The following is a 19,855-nucleotide window of genomic DNA, read 5'->3' on the forward strand; positions in this document are numbered from 1 at the left end:
AATTCTATAATTATTTTATTTTAAATATGTTAATTCACCAATAAAATAATAACAACTTATATATTTTTTTAGAAGAAATTGATAACCTGATTATAGGTTATCAATTAAAATAAGATTTACTAGAGTAACATAAGATAATTTTAAAAATTTCATGTACGGAAAATTAGTTTAATTTGTAAAAAATATGAAAATTATTTTTATTTTTCGTAATTCAATAATAAATTTCGCAACTATGAAATTATTTAATATTTTTTTATAAATTTGCCAACTTTTTTCTAAATCATTAAATTTTACAAAAATTATCATTTTTCCATAATATTATCTATTCTTTCGCAACTAGTTTTACTTATGAAAAAATAGTATAATTTACGAAAAAAATATAAAGAGAATTGTATTTTTTTATAATTTAGCAATATATTTCACGATTAGGATAAATTTAATATTTTTCATAAATTTATTAATTCTTTTGTAAATCACTAAATTTTGCAAAAGTAATTATTTTTTCGCAATTAGTAACATTTACAAAATTTTAGTATAATTTGCGAAAAAATATGAAAAAATTATTATTCTTCGTGATTTAATAATATATTTCGCGATTACAAAAAAATTAGTATTTTTCATAAATTTGTCATTTTTTTCATAAATCATTAAATTTCGTAAAATTAATCATTTTTTTATAATATCATTTATCTTTTCGCAACTAGTAACACTTATGAAAAATTAGTATAATCTGCAAAAAGAAGTGATGAAGATTATCATTTTTCATAATTTAACAGTATATTTCGTGATTACGAAAAATTTAGTATTTTTTGTAAATCTATCATTTTTTTTTTGTAAATCGTTAGATTTCATAAAAGCATTCATTTTCTCATAGTATCATTTAATCTATTGCAACTAGTAACACTTATGAAAAATTAGTTTAATTTGCAAAAAAAATATAAAGATAATTGTTATTTTTCAGATTTAGTCATATATTTCGCGATTCAAAAAATTTAGTATTTCTCATAAATTTGTCAAATTTTTCATAAATTATTAAATTTCGCAAAAGTAATTATTTATTCGCAATATTATTTATTTTTTTGCAACTAGTAACACTTATAAAAAAATTAGTATAATTTATGAAAAAATATAAAGAGAATTATTATTTTTCATAAAATATTAATTATTTTTATAATTATATATAAAATTATAAAGGGTGCAATAAATTGCAAGTCATCTTTACTTATAAAATCTAAAAGATAAGATTTAAATTAATTAAGAATCAATGATATTTAATACAAAATAAAATTACTTTATTTTAAACAAAGTCACCCTAGAAACTGTCTATATTTAAATAAGATAAGCAAAGCTACATTCTTGGAAATTCTGTCTAAGAAAGCAGAATTAACTGAATCACAAACTATATAATATGCAAAAATGGCCTACTCTTGACATTCGCAATTTTCTATATTATTATGAGATAAACAAACTCCAGGAATCTTCACTTAAAAGTTTGAATCTTTTTATTGCTTAAGGTATTTCTGGTAGCTTAAATGGTAGAAGAGCTAACTGATGACGAACCGACAGCATCATCATTCAGGACCCCATCTTCGTTATTCTTCAGCTTGGTCTCACCTTTTGGGCTGCTACTCGAAGCGAAACCTTCAGTCTCTTTTTGCAAGATACCATTTGAAGAATATTCCAGTTGTGTACAGCAATTGCCACCCCATGAGGTGTTGGTTAACCCCTCGCCTAAGGGATCATCCATTGGAGTTTCACTAAGTATGTCATTACTCACTCCCTTTCCCATTTGGATGGGGTTAAACTCATCAAACTTGTCTTGTATTGGTGAGGAACATGATAATGAAAAATCTGAAGTGGTCGGAATTGACATCAATTGTTGGATCCAATCAGAGTTCAACTCTTCAGGGCAGGTAATGATGGCGCAATTAGATTGGTCTTCAGGCCAGTCATCAAAGCACTGGCAAAAAGGATGTTGGTCTTGGTTTTCTAGGTCATCGAAGCTTGGAAAAGATTCAAAACTTTTACAATTCATAAAAGAGACACTTTGAGTAGGAGTAATATCAGAATCAGGTGAAACAAGTCCAATTTCTGATTGAGAGGATTCTTGAATAGGGATGTTTTTGTTAGGGAGAATGAGAGCAGACTGGTCAGGTTTCAGGTTCATGGTAGAAGACACATTATTAGAAAAACCCATTAAATCTTGTGGTTTGCCACTGTCATGGACATTCCTTATGCCTTGACTATACCTATGAATAAAATCATAAATTTAATAAAGAACATTAATGCAAAACAATCTGAAAAGTCAATGGCATGGATGATAAGAATATTCAAGATTATAACCTCTATAGCTAGCAAATGATTTAGATAAGTGCATAGTGTAGTCTTTTTACCTGTTGAGAAAGGCATCTAGAGAAGAATTAGGTCTTTCAGGTTCTAAATTCTTGAACTTCTGCTGTGTGATCACAAGGCTGTTTGTGGCACCAGGGTTGGTTAGAACAGATGGCGCCATGGAGGTGTTAACGGGCAACACTACTTTAGAATTGCTGCTACCGGCTTTGGCAGCAGAATCAGTTTGGCCTTCCACAGGCTTTCTTGAACGATGGCGACCTCTATTAATGTGCCTTTCACAGTATTTTTGGTCAGGAACAACGTCCTTTGAACACCGCCATTTCTTTCCGTCGGTTCGACGACACCTTCCAGGCTCAGGATCATTAGTGTTGGCATAATTCAGACCGAGATTACTCCCTCCCACTACATGAACAAGAAAAATAAAAAGATCAATATAACAAGAATATAATCGAGTCGGTACCCAATAGCTAACAGCTGCTGATATTTTTCTTCTGTCAAACAACGCATACTGTTAGTCAGACAACTACGAGCTATTCGCAACAGCTTAACCCAACAATGGGGTAAATGTTCCTTACAAACTGCATGTCTAATAGAAGAAGCTTACATGAATAGGGACTGAGTAATGAAGCAGTAGGAGGAGCCAAGCCATATGGGTAAACCGACTTATTTCTTAGAGGTATGAGCAAATTGGTAGGCACAGATGCGCCTGCGGAAATGTACTTGAAGATCAAGGACTGGTGTTTTAACTCCATCAACTGGTATGGAGTGAATGGTCCTCTTATCCCACTTGAAGCCCTATTCACATTTCCAGTAACATTGCCTGCAAAATTAGATGCAAAAGTTTTACCACTTTATATTCATGCAAACAATTACTATCATAGTCTTCTTTTCCCCCCAATTTTCACAAAATAAACTGATTGATCATACAATGATAAGAAAACTGTTTATAATTATGTTTTTGGGTAATTCTTACCTATACCGGATGTATACACCGCAATGAATAGAAAAATGACACGTATATATAAATATTTTATATTTTAGAATTGAATGATTGATACATACTCAATTATTTAAAATAATTATGCATCGATTTTTTATCGGTTTGATATATTGGCAGAGACATATCTAAACAAAAAAAAAATTCATCTTTTTTAAGCTAATATTATAAATTTTCTCGTAAAATACTAAAATGTACATAAAGTGTAGAACAGATCTGACATATATTTGAAAGGAATTTTCTTCTTTTTTTTTTTTTTTTTTATTTTGACAATCTGAAAGAAGCTTTTGTGCATTACATTAAGCCTACATCTCTAGTTTAGTTGAAGACAGACGAATCATAAAGTTTCAATTCTGATCAATACGATGGAGAGCAAATCCATTTAACAAATATTTAGACTATAGAATAAAAATTAAAACAAAGTTTCAGAATCATTCGTTTCTCGAAATGCTGAAAACTATGCTGGCTCATAGTTCATCCCAGTTCCGATCATCAAATTAAAGGTGCAACAAAACTCACTGAAAAAATATTTTGACAAACAAAAGAAAACTTGGTCTATTAAATACATGAATGTTTGACATACCAATTCTTCTAGCATAAGCAGATGGTGATCGATAGTAAGGAAAGCCAGTGTGGGTTTTGAAGCTTCTCTGCACAAATCCATCATCTTTCCTTGTTAGTGTTGTAACTTCTGGTTTAGATGAAGAGTAGTTGGATATAAGCCCTTGTTGTTGAGTATCACCATGCACCATAGAATTAGATCTCAACAAAGGAGTATTATTCCGGTGCAATAGCATTGTTTTTTGAACATAACAATCATCTGACACAGCTGATGATCTTTCTTGCTTATTACCAAACCTAAATTCATCAGGAACCAGCTTTGGTTTGGCCTCCATTGATAACAACTGTGAAGTCTCCTTATTTTCAGAGGAGACAAAACCAACCAAACTAGAAACACCAAAATCCATATCTATGAACTCTTTTTAAAGTATAACCTGATGTAGAAGGATGTGGTGAGGAGAATTGAAAGTGAAGGAGAAGACAAAGGTGCAAGTACCAAGCACACTCTTCAAAATCTTTAGATATATTATGCTAGCACATATATATGTCCATGGTTTTTATAGGTCAATAAAAAGTATCATTTTGGTCATTTTTAGAGAAAATTATAAGTTACAACAATATCCTTCTCATATGATACTAGATTTGGATTTTATTTTTGGATTTTTTAGGTAAATGCTTTTTAAGATTAATTTACCAAACCCTCCTTTTCCTCATGAAAAATTACAATGCACCAATAGATGTATAGATAGTAAATATACAAGAAAATTCTTCAAAATTTATAAGACAGGTACCTAACTTAAAAAGATGTTTATAAGGTTATTTAGGACTGAATTGCTAAGTTTGATATCTAATTCATAATTATTTATCTTTTTTAGATATGAAATTCAATGCCGATATCTTAAAATGTATTTGCCAGAATATCAACAACAACTTGCCATGTCAGATTTATAATATTTTTATTAATGTATAAAAGGTAAGAGAATATTCGTCCATTTTTAGATATACAAAGTTGTCCTTATTTTTTATTAAAAAGAAAAGAAAATAAAATGAAGTATAAGTCTTATATTGGCACATACAACATTCCTAATATTTAATAGAAATTAAATATAATAATATTCAATAAAAAGTGTTTTTCTAGTTCAAATTGCTTATACACCTTTATTTTAAAGGCAAAACGATCATATTTATCTCGACCTTTTGCTATTGACGCGAATTTATTTTTATTTTAAAATTTTAATATTTTAATTTATTATTTTATATTTTTTATTAAATCTATTTAAACTCATTTAGTAATATGTCATTAATGACGTGGCGTGCATACATATCTCATTTTTTTTTCCAATATAAAATCCAACCTCATCAAGCATAAAACACGTCGTGTGAGCTTCAAATTAAAGAAGAAAAAAAGATAAAATTTAGAGCCTAGAATTAGTTCTTCCATCACGGCCGTACAACTGATGATGCGACGTCGCTCAAGGACTACGAGCAAGGTAAGCGGAGAGTCCACACTGAGGCACGCATTCCTTACGAGCAATGACGCGATGGAAATTCCGCATTGAGGTACATCTTCAATATTATATTTAATTCTTTTCCTTTTAAATTTTGTGGGTCTCTCTTTTTATTACCCAACTTTTCTATTTTCTTGATCTTCTTAATTATTGAGTTTATTCTTCGTTTTATGTTTAATAGTCCATGGGTTCTTTCTTTATGATAGAAGCACAGTATCAATCACTTCACATTATGTTTGGAAAAAAATGAAGGTAAGGTAAGATAAGGTTTTATAAAGTAAATAAAGATAAAAGTTTTAATTTTACTTTCTTGAGAAGAATGGATGGTAAATAAAGATTTTATTTGATAACATAAAGTCTTTTAAACTATAACCTCCTCAATCCACCAATTTGATAGATTGAGATTTGAAGGGTTTTGGAAGTTTTTAGAAACCTTCAAATACCTTACCTGCAGAATAGTAATTTCTTCCCAAACAAGGGTTAGAGGTTCTAATACTTTATAAAACCTTCAAAAACCTCCATCATAACAAGTTGTTAATGGGCGTTACATTCCCAGCCATTACATTCAGAGCTCCTTCTCAGTCACATGACTGCTGTTGGTGGTGGTGGAACTACCATTGCACTCACCACAAATAAGAACAAGAACAAGAAAGATTAAAACGCCAATAAGAACTCCAACCACAGCGTAGATGGTGGAGGCTTTGCAGCGACGATGAACCAAAACCTGCATCCATTGAGGAGTTTTTTAAAGTTGAAAAAATTGACGATGGAGTTTCTTAGGTGATGTTGCGGCTGAGCTCGAGGACATGATGGTTGCTTAGCGGCAGCAGCAACAGCTCAAAATGGTGTATCTAAATGTTAGTGAGGCCAGATTCTATGTCTGCACGCCATATTACTAGTGGTATACGCCTAGTCTTGGATAGATTTAGTCAAAGACGTAAAAGTGATGGCCATAATGCTAAATTTTTAAAATGAACTTGGATAGATTTGATTAAAGACGTAAAAGTGATGGACTATAATGTTAAATTTTCAAAGTAAGGATAGATTCATAAAAATAGCCAAAAGTCGGAATAGATGAAATTGTTATGTCTATATCAAAAAAATTGCATATTTTTTCTATTGTTTTTATCACTATTGGTAGTAGTAGTAAATTGAAATATATTGAGCTATGAATTCCATGCTTAGGTGACTAAAGAATAAAAGTTTGCTAAAAAGGTTTGCTTACCTTTTGTTTTTTTGTTTCTTCAATTATGTTAGCAACTCCACTACTATACATAACAGTTTGATATTTTTAAGTTATTAGCAAAATATATTTTAATATAAAAAGATTTTTATTTAAGTTTGGTGTATATATCATAATTAATAAAAGAGTAATAAGTATGTATAAAAATTTTATACTTAAAAGTGAAAACATACGCCAAGTTTAAACAAAAAATTTCTTTTAATATATAGAGTTAGTTGATGTAATCCCATATATTATGATAGATATATGTTTGAGAACAGTAAAAAAGAAATCAATATTCCGTATTATAATATAAAAATCAGGACCTTATCTGCAACCAAATTGTAATTCTTTTTCTTTTTCCTTTGGTTTCTATCTTTTATTCTTTATCCGCATCATTACCGTCACTCTCACTCTTGAACTTTCAAATGATTATGAAAGAAAAGACCAAACAAATAAAAATGAGGTGTATATCCATAATAAGGTGGAACCATGGTGCTTATTCTTAATTATTTAATACACTTATGCACATGTTAATAATAAAAAATGAAAGAAGCAAACACATTTGCAGTATATAATTTGATTGTAAAATCCAGATATATCTCATAACATAATTGATATGTGAAAACACAAAATTAATTTTGTAAAGTATATAAACAATTTTTAAAATTAGTATGTAGAAATAAAACTGAAGATAATTTATTGAATCTGTCATGATTCTTAATGTGCTTGATCTATGTATTTTTCTCAAGTTACAACATTGTCAAATTGCTAACGTTGCTGTTAAGTTGTACTACCCTATCAACAAAAGTAGTAATAATAATAATAATAATAATACAACCATTTATATATTATTTTCTTTTATTTAATTTTCAATTAATGACAACTCAAGTTGGAATTTATTAAAGGTCAATGAAAAATCTTTGTTGATCGGTTCACAATGTTTAATATATATAAATTTTTATCTAAATTAAAATATATATGTATAAATATTTTATATTTTAATATTAATAATTATATATTTATTATCTATAAATTTAATATATAAATTGAAAATATACAGAAAGCGAGCAATTTTTTATAATGGAAATGCATAAGAACGGTTTGCATAATGTCTCGCCGCAAGAAAAGAAAAAAGAGGAAAAAATGAAGTGAGAAAGGCAATTTCTCACGAGAAGACATAAGAAAAAAAGAAAGAAGATAAAGGGTACTACTGCCAATTAAACACCTGATTTAGAAAATTTATGTTTTAGATTTTCAAATAGGCCATTTGTCCTCTTAAGATTTGACAGGATAGCATCCATTGGCCATAACCTTCAAGAATCAAAATAGCAGTTTCAATTGATTTTCGGGAGTTCTTATCCGCCCCGTTAAAAGATGGTCATTTTGCCATTAAAAGAAACATGTTATTTGCCAAGTGGCCCATCCCAAATCTAAACACATTTGTCTAAACTCTAAAACTTTCGTGCCAGGTTACCGTCGTGGCATAGGCTAGCAACAATTAAAAATAAAATAATTTTTTATAGTTATACATTTCACACCAAATTATATTTATTATAGAAATTTAGAAATTTAATTTTTTAAATACTAATAAAAAATATATCAATATTTTTTATATTATATAAATAAAATTAATAAAATAAAATAATAATACAGCAAGTTAAAATATAATATAATATATTTTTTAAAATTGTATATAAATATTATATAGAGAAATATTTTTTTAAAATATAACTCAAAAATTTACAATTTATTATGATAAAAAATTTATTTTAATTAATTTAAAATCGAATTTTTATAATTATAATACAATTATTTAAGACAAAATATTACTATAAATTTTTTTTATTGTAATTCAGTTTATATACTTCAATTTTCTTTGTTAAAATAAATTACAAAAAGAAAATGGGATTTAGCTTGTCACATAATGAGATAAGTCCTTCAACCACTAAATTAACATTAATATTATATATAATGAGATAAATATTTAATGATATGTACATTTAAAAAATTTAGATCAAACCTTTGCTTTTGAAAGTGTTGAAAATTTGTCATCCACATTATAACGAGTGTATTATTAACGTTTGAGGTTAAGTACATGTATATAGCGAATCTCTGAAACCTATTGCTAATCTCGTCTTATTATTATTATTTTCTTGAAAACAGAGAGAGATAGACAAGTGGTTTACATGCAATCACAAATGTACAATTTTGTCAACTCAAGGCTAAAAAAAATGGAAGATCTCGACCTTTCGGCTAAGTTCGAACCTAGTTTTATTTTAAGTTTTGGATATAAGCAAATTCGATTTTGGCTAGAAAGTGCAATGCCAATCAAATTGGTCATCCGCAATAAATTAGATTCAATAATTACACTTGTCTTGATTTGATCTACTTAATATTTTAATTAAGAACAGATTAATATTTAAGCATTTCGGGCACAAACTAACTTCATACGACATTGACCAAGTAGTAGCAGAGACTACAGTTATCTAATTCATATGCAAGCTAAAGAATGCAATAAATGAAAACCATTTAAGCAACAAATGATGTCTTGATCATTCAAAAGCTGAATTTTACATGTTAAGAGCAGCTAAAAACATGCATTTTGCCTCACAAGATTACTTTGAAACAATTATTTGCTTCTTGATTTCCAAGAGATGTCGAAGGAATGACCAATAAACACACAATATCTTGAAACAAATTTTCTTATGAGCTGGGAAAAGAAGCCAAGCTGCCCAATTTGAATCAGAGAAACTTTCAAGTGAAGAGAAGAGGAGGAAGGAAAGAAAATGCATGCCCCAAAAGATCCCTTAATAGCCTTGTGAGCTGCAGCTGGATGTGCTTCATTGCGCTTATCAAGAAATTGCGAGAGTTGTTGAACAACAAATGAGAGGTCAGGTTTTGTTGTGTATAAGTAGAGCAGTTTGCTGTTAATTAACACTATGATCAGAAAGAGAATGATGTGAAGCTTTGATTTCAAGAACCCTATTGCCGTGAGAAGATCTGAAGCATATTATATCTAACAAAAAATAATGCAACCTCAAGTCCAATTAATAATGAATTTGAGGGCCCTCAAGTCCTTGCTTTTGAAAGAATCATGCAAGTAATCCTTAATAAAATTGATTTCTTACAGTGAATTACTAGCCAATATAACATCAGCTACATAGATCAGTAGGCTAACAAAGGAATTGGTAGTAATCTTAATCAGGAAAAGGGATGGATCAGAAAGATGCTGAAAAAAAAACTTCGATGAAGTAAAGTAGAGAAACAATGAGTTTTGGCATTTCACTACCTACTTGCTTGCTTAAGCCTATATAGAGATTTCTATAGCTTGCACCTTTCTTGACTGACACAGTTGCTGTAAAACCAGGAGGTAACCTCGTACACAGAGAGATGCATTATTTGATATCTAATTGGTGAAGGTGCAATTCTTGATACATGATAACGCAATAAGTGTCTTTATTATCGTCATTTTTGCCACCGGTGAAGATGTAACTGCGTAATCAAGACATAATTGCTGACTGAAACCTTTTGCCACCAGTTAAGATATTTAATGGACACTGACACTGGAGACTTTTGTATAACTGCGCAATAAGCACTTTTTGTTTATAATCATCTGTAAAAACACAATAGTTTCTTTGAATACCAAAGTCATCTCCCAGCAGAAGAAACTTGACTGAAATCTTGGAGCTCATGGTTATAGCATATTCCCAATTGAAATTGGCTTAATTTGTGAGTTAAACAAAAACATTTTATACGGACCGCAATAAAAACAAACACAAGAAGAAAAAAATATATATTCCAACAAATTCCTCCCGCCACACAAAACATCAACATCTCTGTCTCCCACGCATTGAGAAGTAGACGATGAAATGAGAGTTGCAGCTACCTAAATCTTGAAGCTGTAAAATTACAAAGAAATTGAAGATGGCTATGTCCATTTCCATGTCTATTACGTCCACAAAATCTCTACAATTACAATCTTTACCACCTTTCTCTAATTTATCTTCTCCAAAGTCTCTCAATTTCACTTCTCATCAGTTTCCCTTCCCAAAACCAATAACAAACACTTCCACTTCTACTACTGGTCTTATTATGCGAGCCTCCTCCTCCGATTACGCCGGGAATATCGGTGACGTTCTCGGCGATGTTACTATTTTCACCGCCGCTGGTGAGCCCGTCATGTTTAAAAATCTTTGGGACCAAAACGAGGTCTAATTTCAATTACAAAGTTACTTTTTCGTATATATTAATTATTATCTCTCGTTGGGTTAAACAATTTTTGGAAAAATTGTAGGGAATTGCTGTTGTGGCGCTTTTGAGGCACTTTGGATGCCCTTGCTGGTAACTGAGTTTCCATTTGCACAACTGATTATTAATGTTTCATATGTATTATTATTCTGAGGGAGTCAATATTGAAGTGTTGTCGGTGGTTTTGTGTAAAGTTGGGAGCTTGCTTCAGTATTGAAAGAAGCTAAATCAAAATTTGATTCAGCTGGTGTTAAACTAATTGCAATTGGTGTTGGTGCTCCTAATAAAGCTCGAATGCTCGCAGACCGGGTATAAATTTGTTTCTTCTTCCTCTTTCATATGCTTGCTTAATTATATTATGAAGGAAGGCCTTTGCTTGCTTCCATAGTTAACAGAAATCATTGCATTGTCCTTGTAACGTTTTGAAGATTAAAGATTTTTTTTTAAGTACTGTAGGGACGGATGGCAACATTCATTTGGATAATCATGTATGGCGGACTATAAGGGATAATAATTTAGTTTCATTTTGGTCATAAAGCTTTAATTTGTTCTATTTCAACTATTCTCCAAGTAGCATCAAAGCATCTCATTAGATTTTTTTTGAGGCTATGTATAGTTCATCTTCTACTTTTGTGCTTCCTGTGTTAGATTTGCATTTCACTTTTTCAATTTGCTCTTTTCTCGATTGGTGTTCTGCATCAATGATGTATTTAGTATCATGAATTCAATGATGTGATTATATTTTTAAACTGTATTTGCAAAATGCGGATTTCCTTGATTAGTTTTTCACTTCAGTTACCATTTCCAATGGATTGCCTGTACGCTGATCCTAAACGTGAGGTAATATTTGTCATTATGCCCATTTTTTGACATATCCCAAGTAATTGATTGTAGATACTGAAGACACTCATTTTGGTTCAGGCCTACAATGTCTTGGGATTATACTATGGCTTTGGACGCACATTCTTCAATCCAGCTAGTGTAAACTTTTTCTTTGCCTTTTTGTTCTTGTCAAAAATTTTTGCTTCTTTCCACTTGAATAGGTGTTTACTTGGAGTTTGCAATATCTCCATTTGTTTGGAACAGGCTAAAGTGTTCTCTAGATTTGATTCTCTTAGACAAGCTGTTAAAAACTACACTATTGAAGCCACGCCAGATGATAGAAGTGGTGTGCTGCAGCAGGTATAATTTATTCCAGAAACTAGTGATTTTTGTTAATTGATTTGTAGCATATAATTGGTTTATCCTGGTAAGCTGCAAACTGGCTGAGCCAATCTAGAGGGTGTGAAGCACAGAGGAAAACTAATGAAATTTCAGAGATCAATACAATTCCTAACTCACCAACTGGCACCCTCCCTCATCATACTCTAATTCTTTATAATGGCAGCAGAGCACATCAGGATAAGTGTATGGCATGTCATACATAATTTAAATTCCCCTAAAAAGCTTGTTCAGCAACGTACTAGCTAGCTCAGTTTGTATTGCTTGTTTAAATAAGTTTAAGAATAATCTTTAATTATTTTCATTTGTAGACTCTCCAACAAGCTTTCTGAGCAAAGCTAAGGTTCTCATGAATATCTAAGCACATTTGTGTTGTTTTCAGCTTTTGGCATTTGTGTATGATATTCTTGCTTCTTGTTCTTAGGGAGGGATGTTCGTCTTCAAAGGGAAGCAGTTGTTATATGCTAGGAAAGATGAGGGAACAGGTGATCATGCTTCCTTGGATGATGTCTTTGACGTATGTTGCAAGGTACCAGTTGCATGAAGCGTTGGTGAGCAGCACTTCCAAAATAAATGGTGGTTTCTTGCTATGAAGATAATATATGTTGCTGTGCCTGTGGATTGATTATTTATAAGCTCCACTTATCTTGCCTTGGTACCTCTGTGCACAGTGTTCAAATTGTTCATATTGGGAATCCTCTATTTATGTAAATTATGGACCAATAAAACAGGTTTAAATTATGCACCATAAAATACTGCAGTGATTATACTAAATAAATATAAGTACTGGAGGCTTTTATATTCACATCCTCATTGGATTTTTTTATTTTTTATTTTGGACAACAGATTACAATAAGTTTGTTTTTTGTTTCACCAATATTAACTAATAATATTTATTAATAAAGCCATCAATCAAAGAATCTATATCTCTATCCAAAACAATTTGAAACAGACCTATTTAACTACAAATACCTTTTCAGCTTAATTGGTTGAGAGATTATATCTTGATTCTGCTATTACTCTTTTTTATCTTTTTTACCGATAAAATAAAGATTATCAGTATTTTCCTTTTAATAAAACTCTATCTGTGAATATCTATCATTCACATACCTTGATTTTTTAAGTTACACAGAGAGCATAGCGAGAACAAAGACGCTATTTTCTTTCTGAAAACTTATCAATGGCACAAAACCCTTCAAAATTATTTGTAGGAGGATTGAATTCGAAGACTGATGGGGATTATTTAAACCTGCACTTCAGTAAGTATGGCCAAGTCAAAGAAACTCTAATTGTGATGGACAAAGAAACTGGCTCTAGCAGAGGTTTTGGCTTTGTTACTTTTGAAGACCATTCTGCTGCTGATACCGCCTTTCGTGATCAACATTTTATTCTTGGGAAAAAGGTTAGCTTTTTTTTGGTTAATTTTGGTATCATCTTACTTTATCAATGAAAACTTGAATCCTGTTTATCTTCCCAAAATGCATATAATTATTGTTTTGTTAACGTTTGTGTTTGAATATTTATCTTTCAGTAGGGTAGTCTGGTTCTTATAGTTTACTAGAAAGAAAATAAAAGATGCTAATACACTGTGTTACTACTGCTTTTTGCAGTCATCCCTTGCAGTTGATAGGGAATGCAACTGTATTTTATTTTTTGTATCTTAATACTTTCATACGAATAATATTTATATCAATTTAATGCAGTAGCTATAAAAGTCTATATTTGTTAAGCTTTTATGTTTTCTTGGAAGACACAGTTGTTTTGTTGAATAGCAGAAGTAACATTGAATAATTTACGGTACTTGTTGTCTACTGGTCTGGAGTGGGCAACAGTGAAAAACTAAGAACAAGTTGATACCTCGTTCTTTGTCTGATAGAAAATAGAAGACTCCAGACTCTGCAATGCATGCCCATAGAAGCTATAATGTGAAAGAGTAATATCTTGAAAGTTATTAGGATAACATTTGACAACTTAATTGATTACTTTTCTCATTAGATCTCTGATGGGTTCCCGGTCATTACTCCAGTTTAAGCTTTATGAATGTTGACTGAATAAAAATTGTATGATTTGACAAATTTTCTTTCTGTTTTGCATACACAGGTGGATGTGAAATGGGCAACACCAAGAAACCCATGTCACAACAGTCAGGAACAAAATACTATTGATCCCATTCAGAGCAACGGGGACGAGAATGATAATAGGATAGAATTGAGGACTAAAAAGATTTTTGTGGGAGGTTTGCCCCATGACATAAGTAATGAAGAGTTTAAAGATTTCTTCAGTACATTTGGTACAGTTAGGGATGCGGTGGTTATGTACAACGGAGTAACAGGCAGATCAAGAGGGTTTGGATTTGTAACTTTCGATTCTGAGGATTCAGCAGATACTGTGCTGCGGAATAAATATTACCAACTCAAAGATTGCCAAATAGAGGTTAAGATGGCTAAACCTAGAAGTGAGAATGATAAGCAGAGTCAGAGTCATAATCAGATGGTGCCTTACTATCTTTATGGGTCCGAAATCCCATCTTTGTATTTGGTTCTTGCCGACGATAGGCAAGCTACACCACCATTTATAAACATAAATGGTTATAATTATTATGGTCCAAACTCTATGTTTAGATATTACTCAAATGGGGCATATTACATAAATAATTACCACAATAAAGTCTCAGCAGTTACAGACGGTGATGGTCTCGAACACCATGAAAAACCAAATCAGCCATCTGTTTAATGGCAGTTTATCATCTCTTAATGCTAATCAGGTTAGTAAGTTTCTGCTTATTCTTATTGATCATCGTGGTTTTATAAATTAATTATGATATCTTTTCTTGAAAAGAAATTAATAGTTTATATCTGTTAAATCTCATTTGATACTAAAGTCTTTTTTCTGCTCATCATCGCACAAAAAGTTAACTGTCATATATGATTTCTTTGTACTATCAATATACTATTAAGGATGTAAAAGCTTTGCATAATGGATATGAAAAATCTTCGTAACATGGAAATATTCTTTTATTATATATTAATTGTTTTCTGAAAAACAAGTGATGTTCCTGCTCTAATTTCTCGAATCATTCACATATTAATTGGATTGGATTGTGTAAGTGGGCTTTGATAGTTATAGTGAGTTGAAAAGGTGTCCAATTGTTAATGATGGGCCCAATGCTTTGACATTATCAGCAACTCTCTGTGCTGTTATTCATTTAGAACCTGATTGCAATTATGGTTTTTCTTGTTTTCATGTCAGTTATATTAGGTTTAATTGTCAACAAAAAAGATGCAGAACTTTTAAATTTTTAATTTTAACGTTGATTTTAATTTTAGCATTTAATATGATTATTTGACAAATCTACTAGCTTGACTTGTTATTGTTGCTGGAATTTACACTACATCAACAAATTTTGTTGATAATTTTATTAGAGATTAAAACTTAAATTAATATTAAAATGTGACACTTAAATTAAAAATTTAAATAGTATATTCCAGAGTTGATAATAAGTGCAAAGTAGCAATTAAGCCATTATATTGTTATTTTTAAAAAATTCTTTTCTAACTCTATTTTATATTATTATATATGTACTAAATTAATAAATAATCGACACATATTTATTAATTTCAAATAATAGAGTATTGTATCAATCATTCAATTTTAAAGTATAAAATATATATATATATATATATAAAAGTCTCTTTTCATAATCTTGAAAAAGACGATTCCATTTCTTATATATATATTTTTTTATATTTATTATGATTTATGCACAAAATCTAAATAACAATTTTATATTTACTTTTTTTGGTGATATGTTTTTTCCGGTGACTTTTCTTTATATTGATAAGGGTGCAGATCCCAACTCGTTTGATTTTTCTATAGCCAGACAACTGAGCATATCTTCCCTTAAGGACTTCCTTTTCTTTTCTTTTTGTCCTTTTTTTAAATATAATCTTGGGATTTTCATTCTCAAATTCTTTGCCTTCAGGTACATATGCATCTGTTTCATGGAGGATGGAGAAACCATATCCTAATATGTACCATACTCTGAAGGGCACCGAAGGTTCATAAGATCAACAAATCCACCCCAACAATCATAAATGGTGGAGTGAAGTTAGAATTTGAACCTCTTATTGGACATGCAATTTTTGTTTTAACCTCATTAATGAATTTTAGACACTGAATGGTTCATTATTCTTATGTTCTTTTGTTAATTTTTCTGTTAATTGTGTCTCTGCTCCTTTCTTAATTATGCTTATTTCATATCATACAGTTGCTAGTTTGAGAATTATTAGCAGATGCCTTAGCTTCTCCACCATGCAAAATAGCACCAGAGTCAATACAGTTGCTTGCCTGTCCTTTTCATTTCAGTTCTTTTCCAAGTCAAACAAGTGATGCATTGTACCTCTTTAGAAATTAGAAAAAGAAACATACCAAAATTCCATATATATATTTCTTAGAAAAAAAAATGAACTGTTTATCTGTGTCTCATTCCTCATGCTGTCTTGAAGACAAATCAAAAGTGGAAAGCATTTTTAGTCCATCCATTGCATCCATATTTCCAGGGCCTTGAAGCAGACATGAAAGGCACCTTCTCATGTAACCAAGATAAGCTGAGGATTTTGGATTCTTCTATGAAAGAAACTCCAATATGCACCTTATTAGATAAAAACATGCACACATAATAATTCAATTTTTTTGGTTTTTCCCTGTAGATGACTTTCTCTGTTTTGCACTCTCTTTCAGACAATATAGGCACCCTAGGAATGTGGGTATTTTGGTGTTTAGCTTTCTGATGACTTCAATAAATGAATAAATAATAAAGAAGAGATTTGGGTCATTACTTTCTTGCTATATCTATAATGGTTTCTCTATTTGTAAGAGGGGGAAAAAGGAAAAATATCTGTGAAGCAGGGCTAGAATCAGGACTAGAGTTTTAGAGTAGTCCCAGCCTTTATTTAACAACGGAATGAAACTATTCAAAACAATATCCTCATTCAAAAAGAAGAAAAGTGATTATTAATTTTTATAAATAATATGCAGGTGGTAGCTGCATGTTACAGTGGCCAAAGTAGCTCTAGAGAGAAAGAATCTTGTTGTTTATTGACTAGGACATTTCATATTTTGCCTTAGGTGAGAGAGACCATGACATTTCCGAATAAGAGAGAGAGGAGGGGAGGGGAAGGTAAAGCTAGTTAAAGAGAGTAAATGAGGTTAGAGTTCTTTTGCAGAGAAAAATGGCAGGAAAGCTTAATGGAGGGACACTTTCTTATTGACATGTATATATACCCAACACAGAATTACTCTCTTTCTCTTGTCCCTTGAAAACAGAAAGAAGGGCATGACCTTTTATACCCATGCATACAGTAATTGCACAAACACAGTTCTCAAGTCTCTCTCTCTCTCTCTCTCTCTCTCTCTCTCAGTTGTGTTGCTATCCATAATCTGCTTTTTCTGTTCCCCATTACTGCAATCTTGTTTTAGATTTTGTTTGGATTTTCTGTTCCTGGAGCTCACTGAATACCCATCAACTTCTTTTTCATTTAATGCAAACTCATCTCAGATCTATTTTATTTAATATCATGTTCTTTTCCCTTTTTTTATTTACTGTGAATGACAGATGTGTCCTCTTGTTTCCTAGTCAAGTTGCTATCTCATAATGGGGCATATTTATAAAAAAAAATAAAAACCTTAAATATTCTTATATTGTTGATAACATATTTTGGGTCTATTTATTAGAATTACTGGGTATTGAAAAGACAAATTCATAATTGTTCAATTTATTATTTTAATATTTTAATTTTTATAAATTATTTTCTAAAAATATATTTTTTTTAAAATCAATTTATCTATTTTTTATAAAAATAACTTTTAAAACTCAAAACAAATAAATTTGAAAAAATATTTTTCCAAACTCAATTTCATTCTACCTTTTACATCCTTATATTATTGATAACGTATTGTAAAATAAAAACTAGTTGAATGAGGGGAAAGAAACTAAATCCAAGAGATCAATTATGATAAGGTATTATAAAAGAACTCCTTAACTTTTTTATTTTCTTTTTTTTTTTAAAAAAAAAATCTTTTAAGAAAGTTCAAACCATCGAATGAAAGACGAGATAAGGACGCAACAGCAGAAGAACTCCTAGTGATGATTGCATTTTAGAAATTCCATAATGATTATATATATTTAATAGCACCTACTTTTTGTTCATCATTTTCCAATAATCATAATTCTTGAATTGATCAGCATTATTCTGCTGTCCTCTAGGCCTCATGTATGTATGTATATGTGTAATCAGTTGGACCTGAATAATGCATAATAATGCACTGCAGGCCTCTGCACAGCTCCACCTCGCCGTGTCCCCTGTTTGAAAATGGTGGCAAAAAGTTCAAAAACATAATTGAACCTTTAGCTATTGTCTGTCTTCTATTGTAAATTCTACATTCTAGATTCATAATAGAACGAACAGGGTATTAATAAAAACAACTTGGTACCACTGATTTTCTAGATGTTGTCTTTCTAGATTAGCAAGGTTAAGTTGGTCCTTGAGTTGCTCAATCATGTCCTGGGAAGAAAAAAAAAAAGGCAAAAATGTGCTCTAAATTGGCCTTACGCGTATGGAACGTATACATAGTTTGTATTACCATATACCAGAATACAAGAAACAAAAGTACAAATAATTGGTTTCCTTCATGTACTAGAGGAGCTCCATTTTAGCCGGCGAATAATAGAAACCAAGGATATCCCTTGGGCATATTCTACATCAACGAGCAAGAAAACCTTCGCGGATTTTGATAAGACACCAACTATAAGAACTAAAGAATCATTTTAATTGAACACCAATATCATGGAATTGGAAGGTCTTAAAATTGTGCTAGTCACTGGCTGTGCTAAAGGTGGCATTGGCTATGAATATTGCAAAGCATTTGCCGAGCAAAACTGCCATGTCATTGCCTCGGACATCCCTCGACGGGCCGACCACATGTTAGACCTCAATTCGGAGAAGAATATAGAGACACTAGAGCTTGATGTCTCGTCTGACCAAAGTGTATCCACAGCGGTGGACAATGTTATCTCAAGATATGGACGAATTGATGTATTGGTCAACAATGCCGGTGTAGGGAGTACAGGACCATTGGCAGAACTTTCGCTGGACACAGTCAGGAAAGCTTGGGAAATTAATACATTAGGGCAATTAAGGTTGGTGCAAAAGGTTGTGCCTCACATGGCGTCGAAGGGAAGCGGTAGAATAGTGAATGTAGGGAGTGTTGCAGGGGTAGTGCCAACACCGTGGGCAGGGTCATACTGTGCTAGTAAGGCAGGGGTCCATGCCATGACCAATACATTGAGAGTTGAACTTAGACCTTTTGGAATTAATGTGGTACTAGTTATTCCTGGTGCTATAAGATCAAATTTTGGTAGGGCTACATCAGAGGAATTGGCAAATCAGGACTGGAAACTGTATAAGGATTTTAAGGATGCTATTGCTGAAAGAGCTAAGGCTTCTCAAGGTAGCAAAGCAACTGATGCTACAATTTTTGCAAGACATGTAGCCAAGAAAGTCTTGAGTCCTAAACCACCAAAACAAATTGTTTTTGGTCATATGACTGGTTTGTTTGCTGTGCTTTCTTGGTCTCCCCTTTGGGTTAAAGACCTTTTCTTTTCCACTCGTTTTAATGTAAGTAGGAAGGCCTAAGTATATGTGTACCCTAATCATAAACTTGTTATCAGCTTTCAGAAGTTTA

At 31.4% G+C, this 19,855-nt stretch overlaps 4 protein-coding genes across 5 annotated transcripts; 3 read left to right on the forward strand and 1 right to left on the reverse strand.

Annotated features, from left to right (window-relative positions):
* Nucleotides 1-1,296: 1,296 nt before the first annotated feature.
* Nucleotides 1,297-4,409, reverse strand: LOC8276073 (growth-regulating factor 1). Its single transcript, XM_048376469.1, has 4 exons — nt 3,933-4,409; nt 2,957-3,172; nt 2,394-2,754; nt 1,297-2,249 (listed from the first exon to the last, which is right to left on the reverse strand). The coding sequence occupies exons 1-4, from the start codon at nt 4,315-4,317 to the stop codon at nt 1,529-1,531; spliced, it is 1,683 nt and encodes a 560-aa protein (XP_048232426.1). The 5' UTR covers nt 4,318-4,409; the 3' UTR covers nt 1,297-1,528.
* Nucleotides 4,410-10,302: 5,893 nt separating this feature from the next.
* Nucleotides 10,303-12,917, forward strand: LOC8276075 (thioredoxin-like protein AAED1, chloroplastic). 2 transcript variants are annotated; one of them, XM_002533529.3, is made up of 7 exons: nt 10,312-10,852; nt 10,938-10,984; nt 11,086-11,200; nt 11,687-11,731; nt 11,813-11,872; nt 11,978-12,073; nt 12,537-12,917. In XM_002533529.3, the coding sequence occupies exons 1-7, from the start codon at nt 10,568-10,570 to the stop codon at nt 12,654-12,656; spliced, it is 768 nt and encodes a 255-aa protein (XP_002533575.2). In that variant the 5' UTR covers nt 10,312-10,567; the 3' UTR covers nt 12,657-12,917. The 2 variants fall into 2 exon arrangements, with proteins under 2 accessions (XP_015583491.1, XP_002533575.2); XM_015728005.2 differs by lacking the exon at nt 11,687-11,731 and having other exon boundaries at nt 10,303-10,852; nt 11,786-11,872.
* Nucleotides 12,918-13,048: 131 nt separating this feature from the next.
* Nucleotides 13,049-14,872, forward strand: LOC8276076 (heterogeneous nuclear ribonucleoprotein 1). Its single transcript, XM_002533530.4, has 2 exons — nt 13,049-13,514; nt 14,213-14,872. Exons 1-2 carry the CDS (start codon nt 13,293-13,295, stop codon nt 14,843-14,845), a joined length of 855 nt encoding a protein of 284 aa, XP_002533576.3. The 5' UTR covers nt 13,049-13,292; the 3' UTR covers nt 14,846-14,872.
* A 4,085-nt stretch (nt 14,873-18,957) lies between these two features.
* LOC8276077 (short-chain dehydrogenase ptmH) lies at nt 18,958-19,855 on the forward strand. The gene has a single exon (XM_002533531.2). The coding sequence runs from the start codon at nt 18,958-18,960 to the stop codon at nt 19,804-19,806; it is 849 nt and encodes a 282-aa protein (XP_002533577.1). The 3' UTR covers nt 19,807-19,855.

This window comes from Ricinus communis, chromosome 7 (genome assembly GCF_019578655.1).
Source record: "Ricinus communis isolate WT05 ecotype wild-type chromosome 7, ASM1957865v1, whole genome shotgun sequence".
Taxonomy (NCBI): domain Eukaryota; kingdom Viridiplantae; phylum Streptophyta; class Magnoliopsida; order Malpighiales; family Euphorbiaceae; genus Ricinus; species Ricinus communis.

What these genes read in the sequence shown, in the direction of transcription:
- LOC8276076 (XM_002533530.4), top strand. Translation starts at nt 13,293, where the DNA reads ATGGCACAAAACCCTTCAAAATTATTTGTAGGAGGATTGAATTCGAAG. An exon ending in ATTTTATTCTTGGGAAAAAG is followed by an intron (nt 13,515 to 14,212) that starts GTTAGCTTTTTT and finishes TTGCATACACAG; the next exon opens with GTGGATGTGAAATGGGCAAC.
- LOC8276077 (XM_002533531.2), top strand. Translation starts at nt 18,958, where the DNA reads ATGGAATTGGAAGGTCTTAAAATTGTGCTAGTCACTGGCTGTGCTAAA.
- LOC8276075 (XM_002533529.3), top strand. Translation starts at nt 10,568, where the DNA reads ATGGCTATGTCCATTTCCATGTCTATTACGTCCACAAAATCTCTACAA. An exon ending in ATCTTTGGGACCAAAACGAG is followed by an intron (nt 10,853 to 10,937) that starts GTCTAATTTCAA and finishes GAAAAATTGTAG; the next exon opens with GGAATTGCTGTTGTGGCGCT. An exon ending in CACTTTGGATGCCCTTGCTG is followed by an intron (nt 10,985 to 11,085) that starts GTAACTGAGTTT and finishes TTTTGTGTAAAG; the next exon opens with TTGGGAGCTTGCTTCAGTAT.
- LOC8276073 (XM_048376469.1), bottom strand. Translation starts at nt 4,317, where the DNA reads ATGGATTTTGGTGTTTCTAGTTTGGTTGGTTTTGTCTCCTCTGAAAAT. An exon ending in ATTACTCAGTCCCTATTCAT is followed by an intron (nt 2,755 to 2,956) that starts GTAAGCTTCTTC and finishes TTGTTCATGTAG; the next exon opens with TGGGAGGGAGTAATCTCGGT. An exon ending in CTAGATGCCTTTCTCAACAG is followed by an intron (nt 2,250 to 2,393) that starts GTAAAAAGACTA and finishes TTTTATTCATAG; the next exon opens with GTATAGTCAAGGCATAAGGA.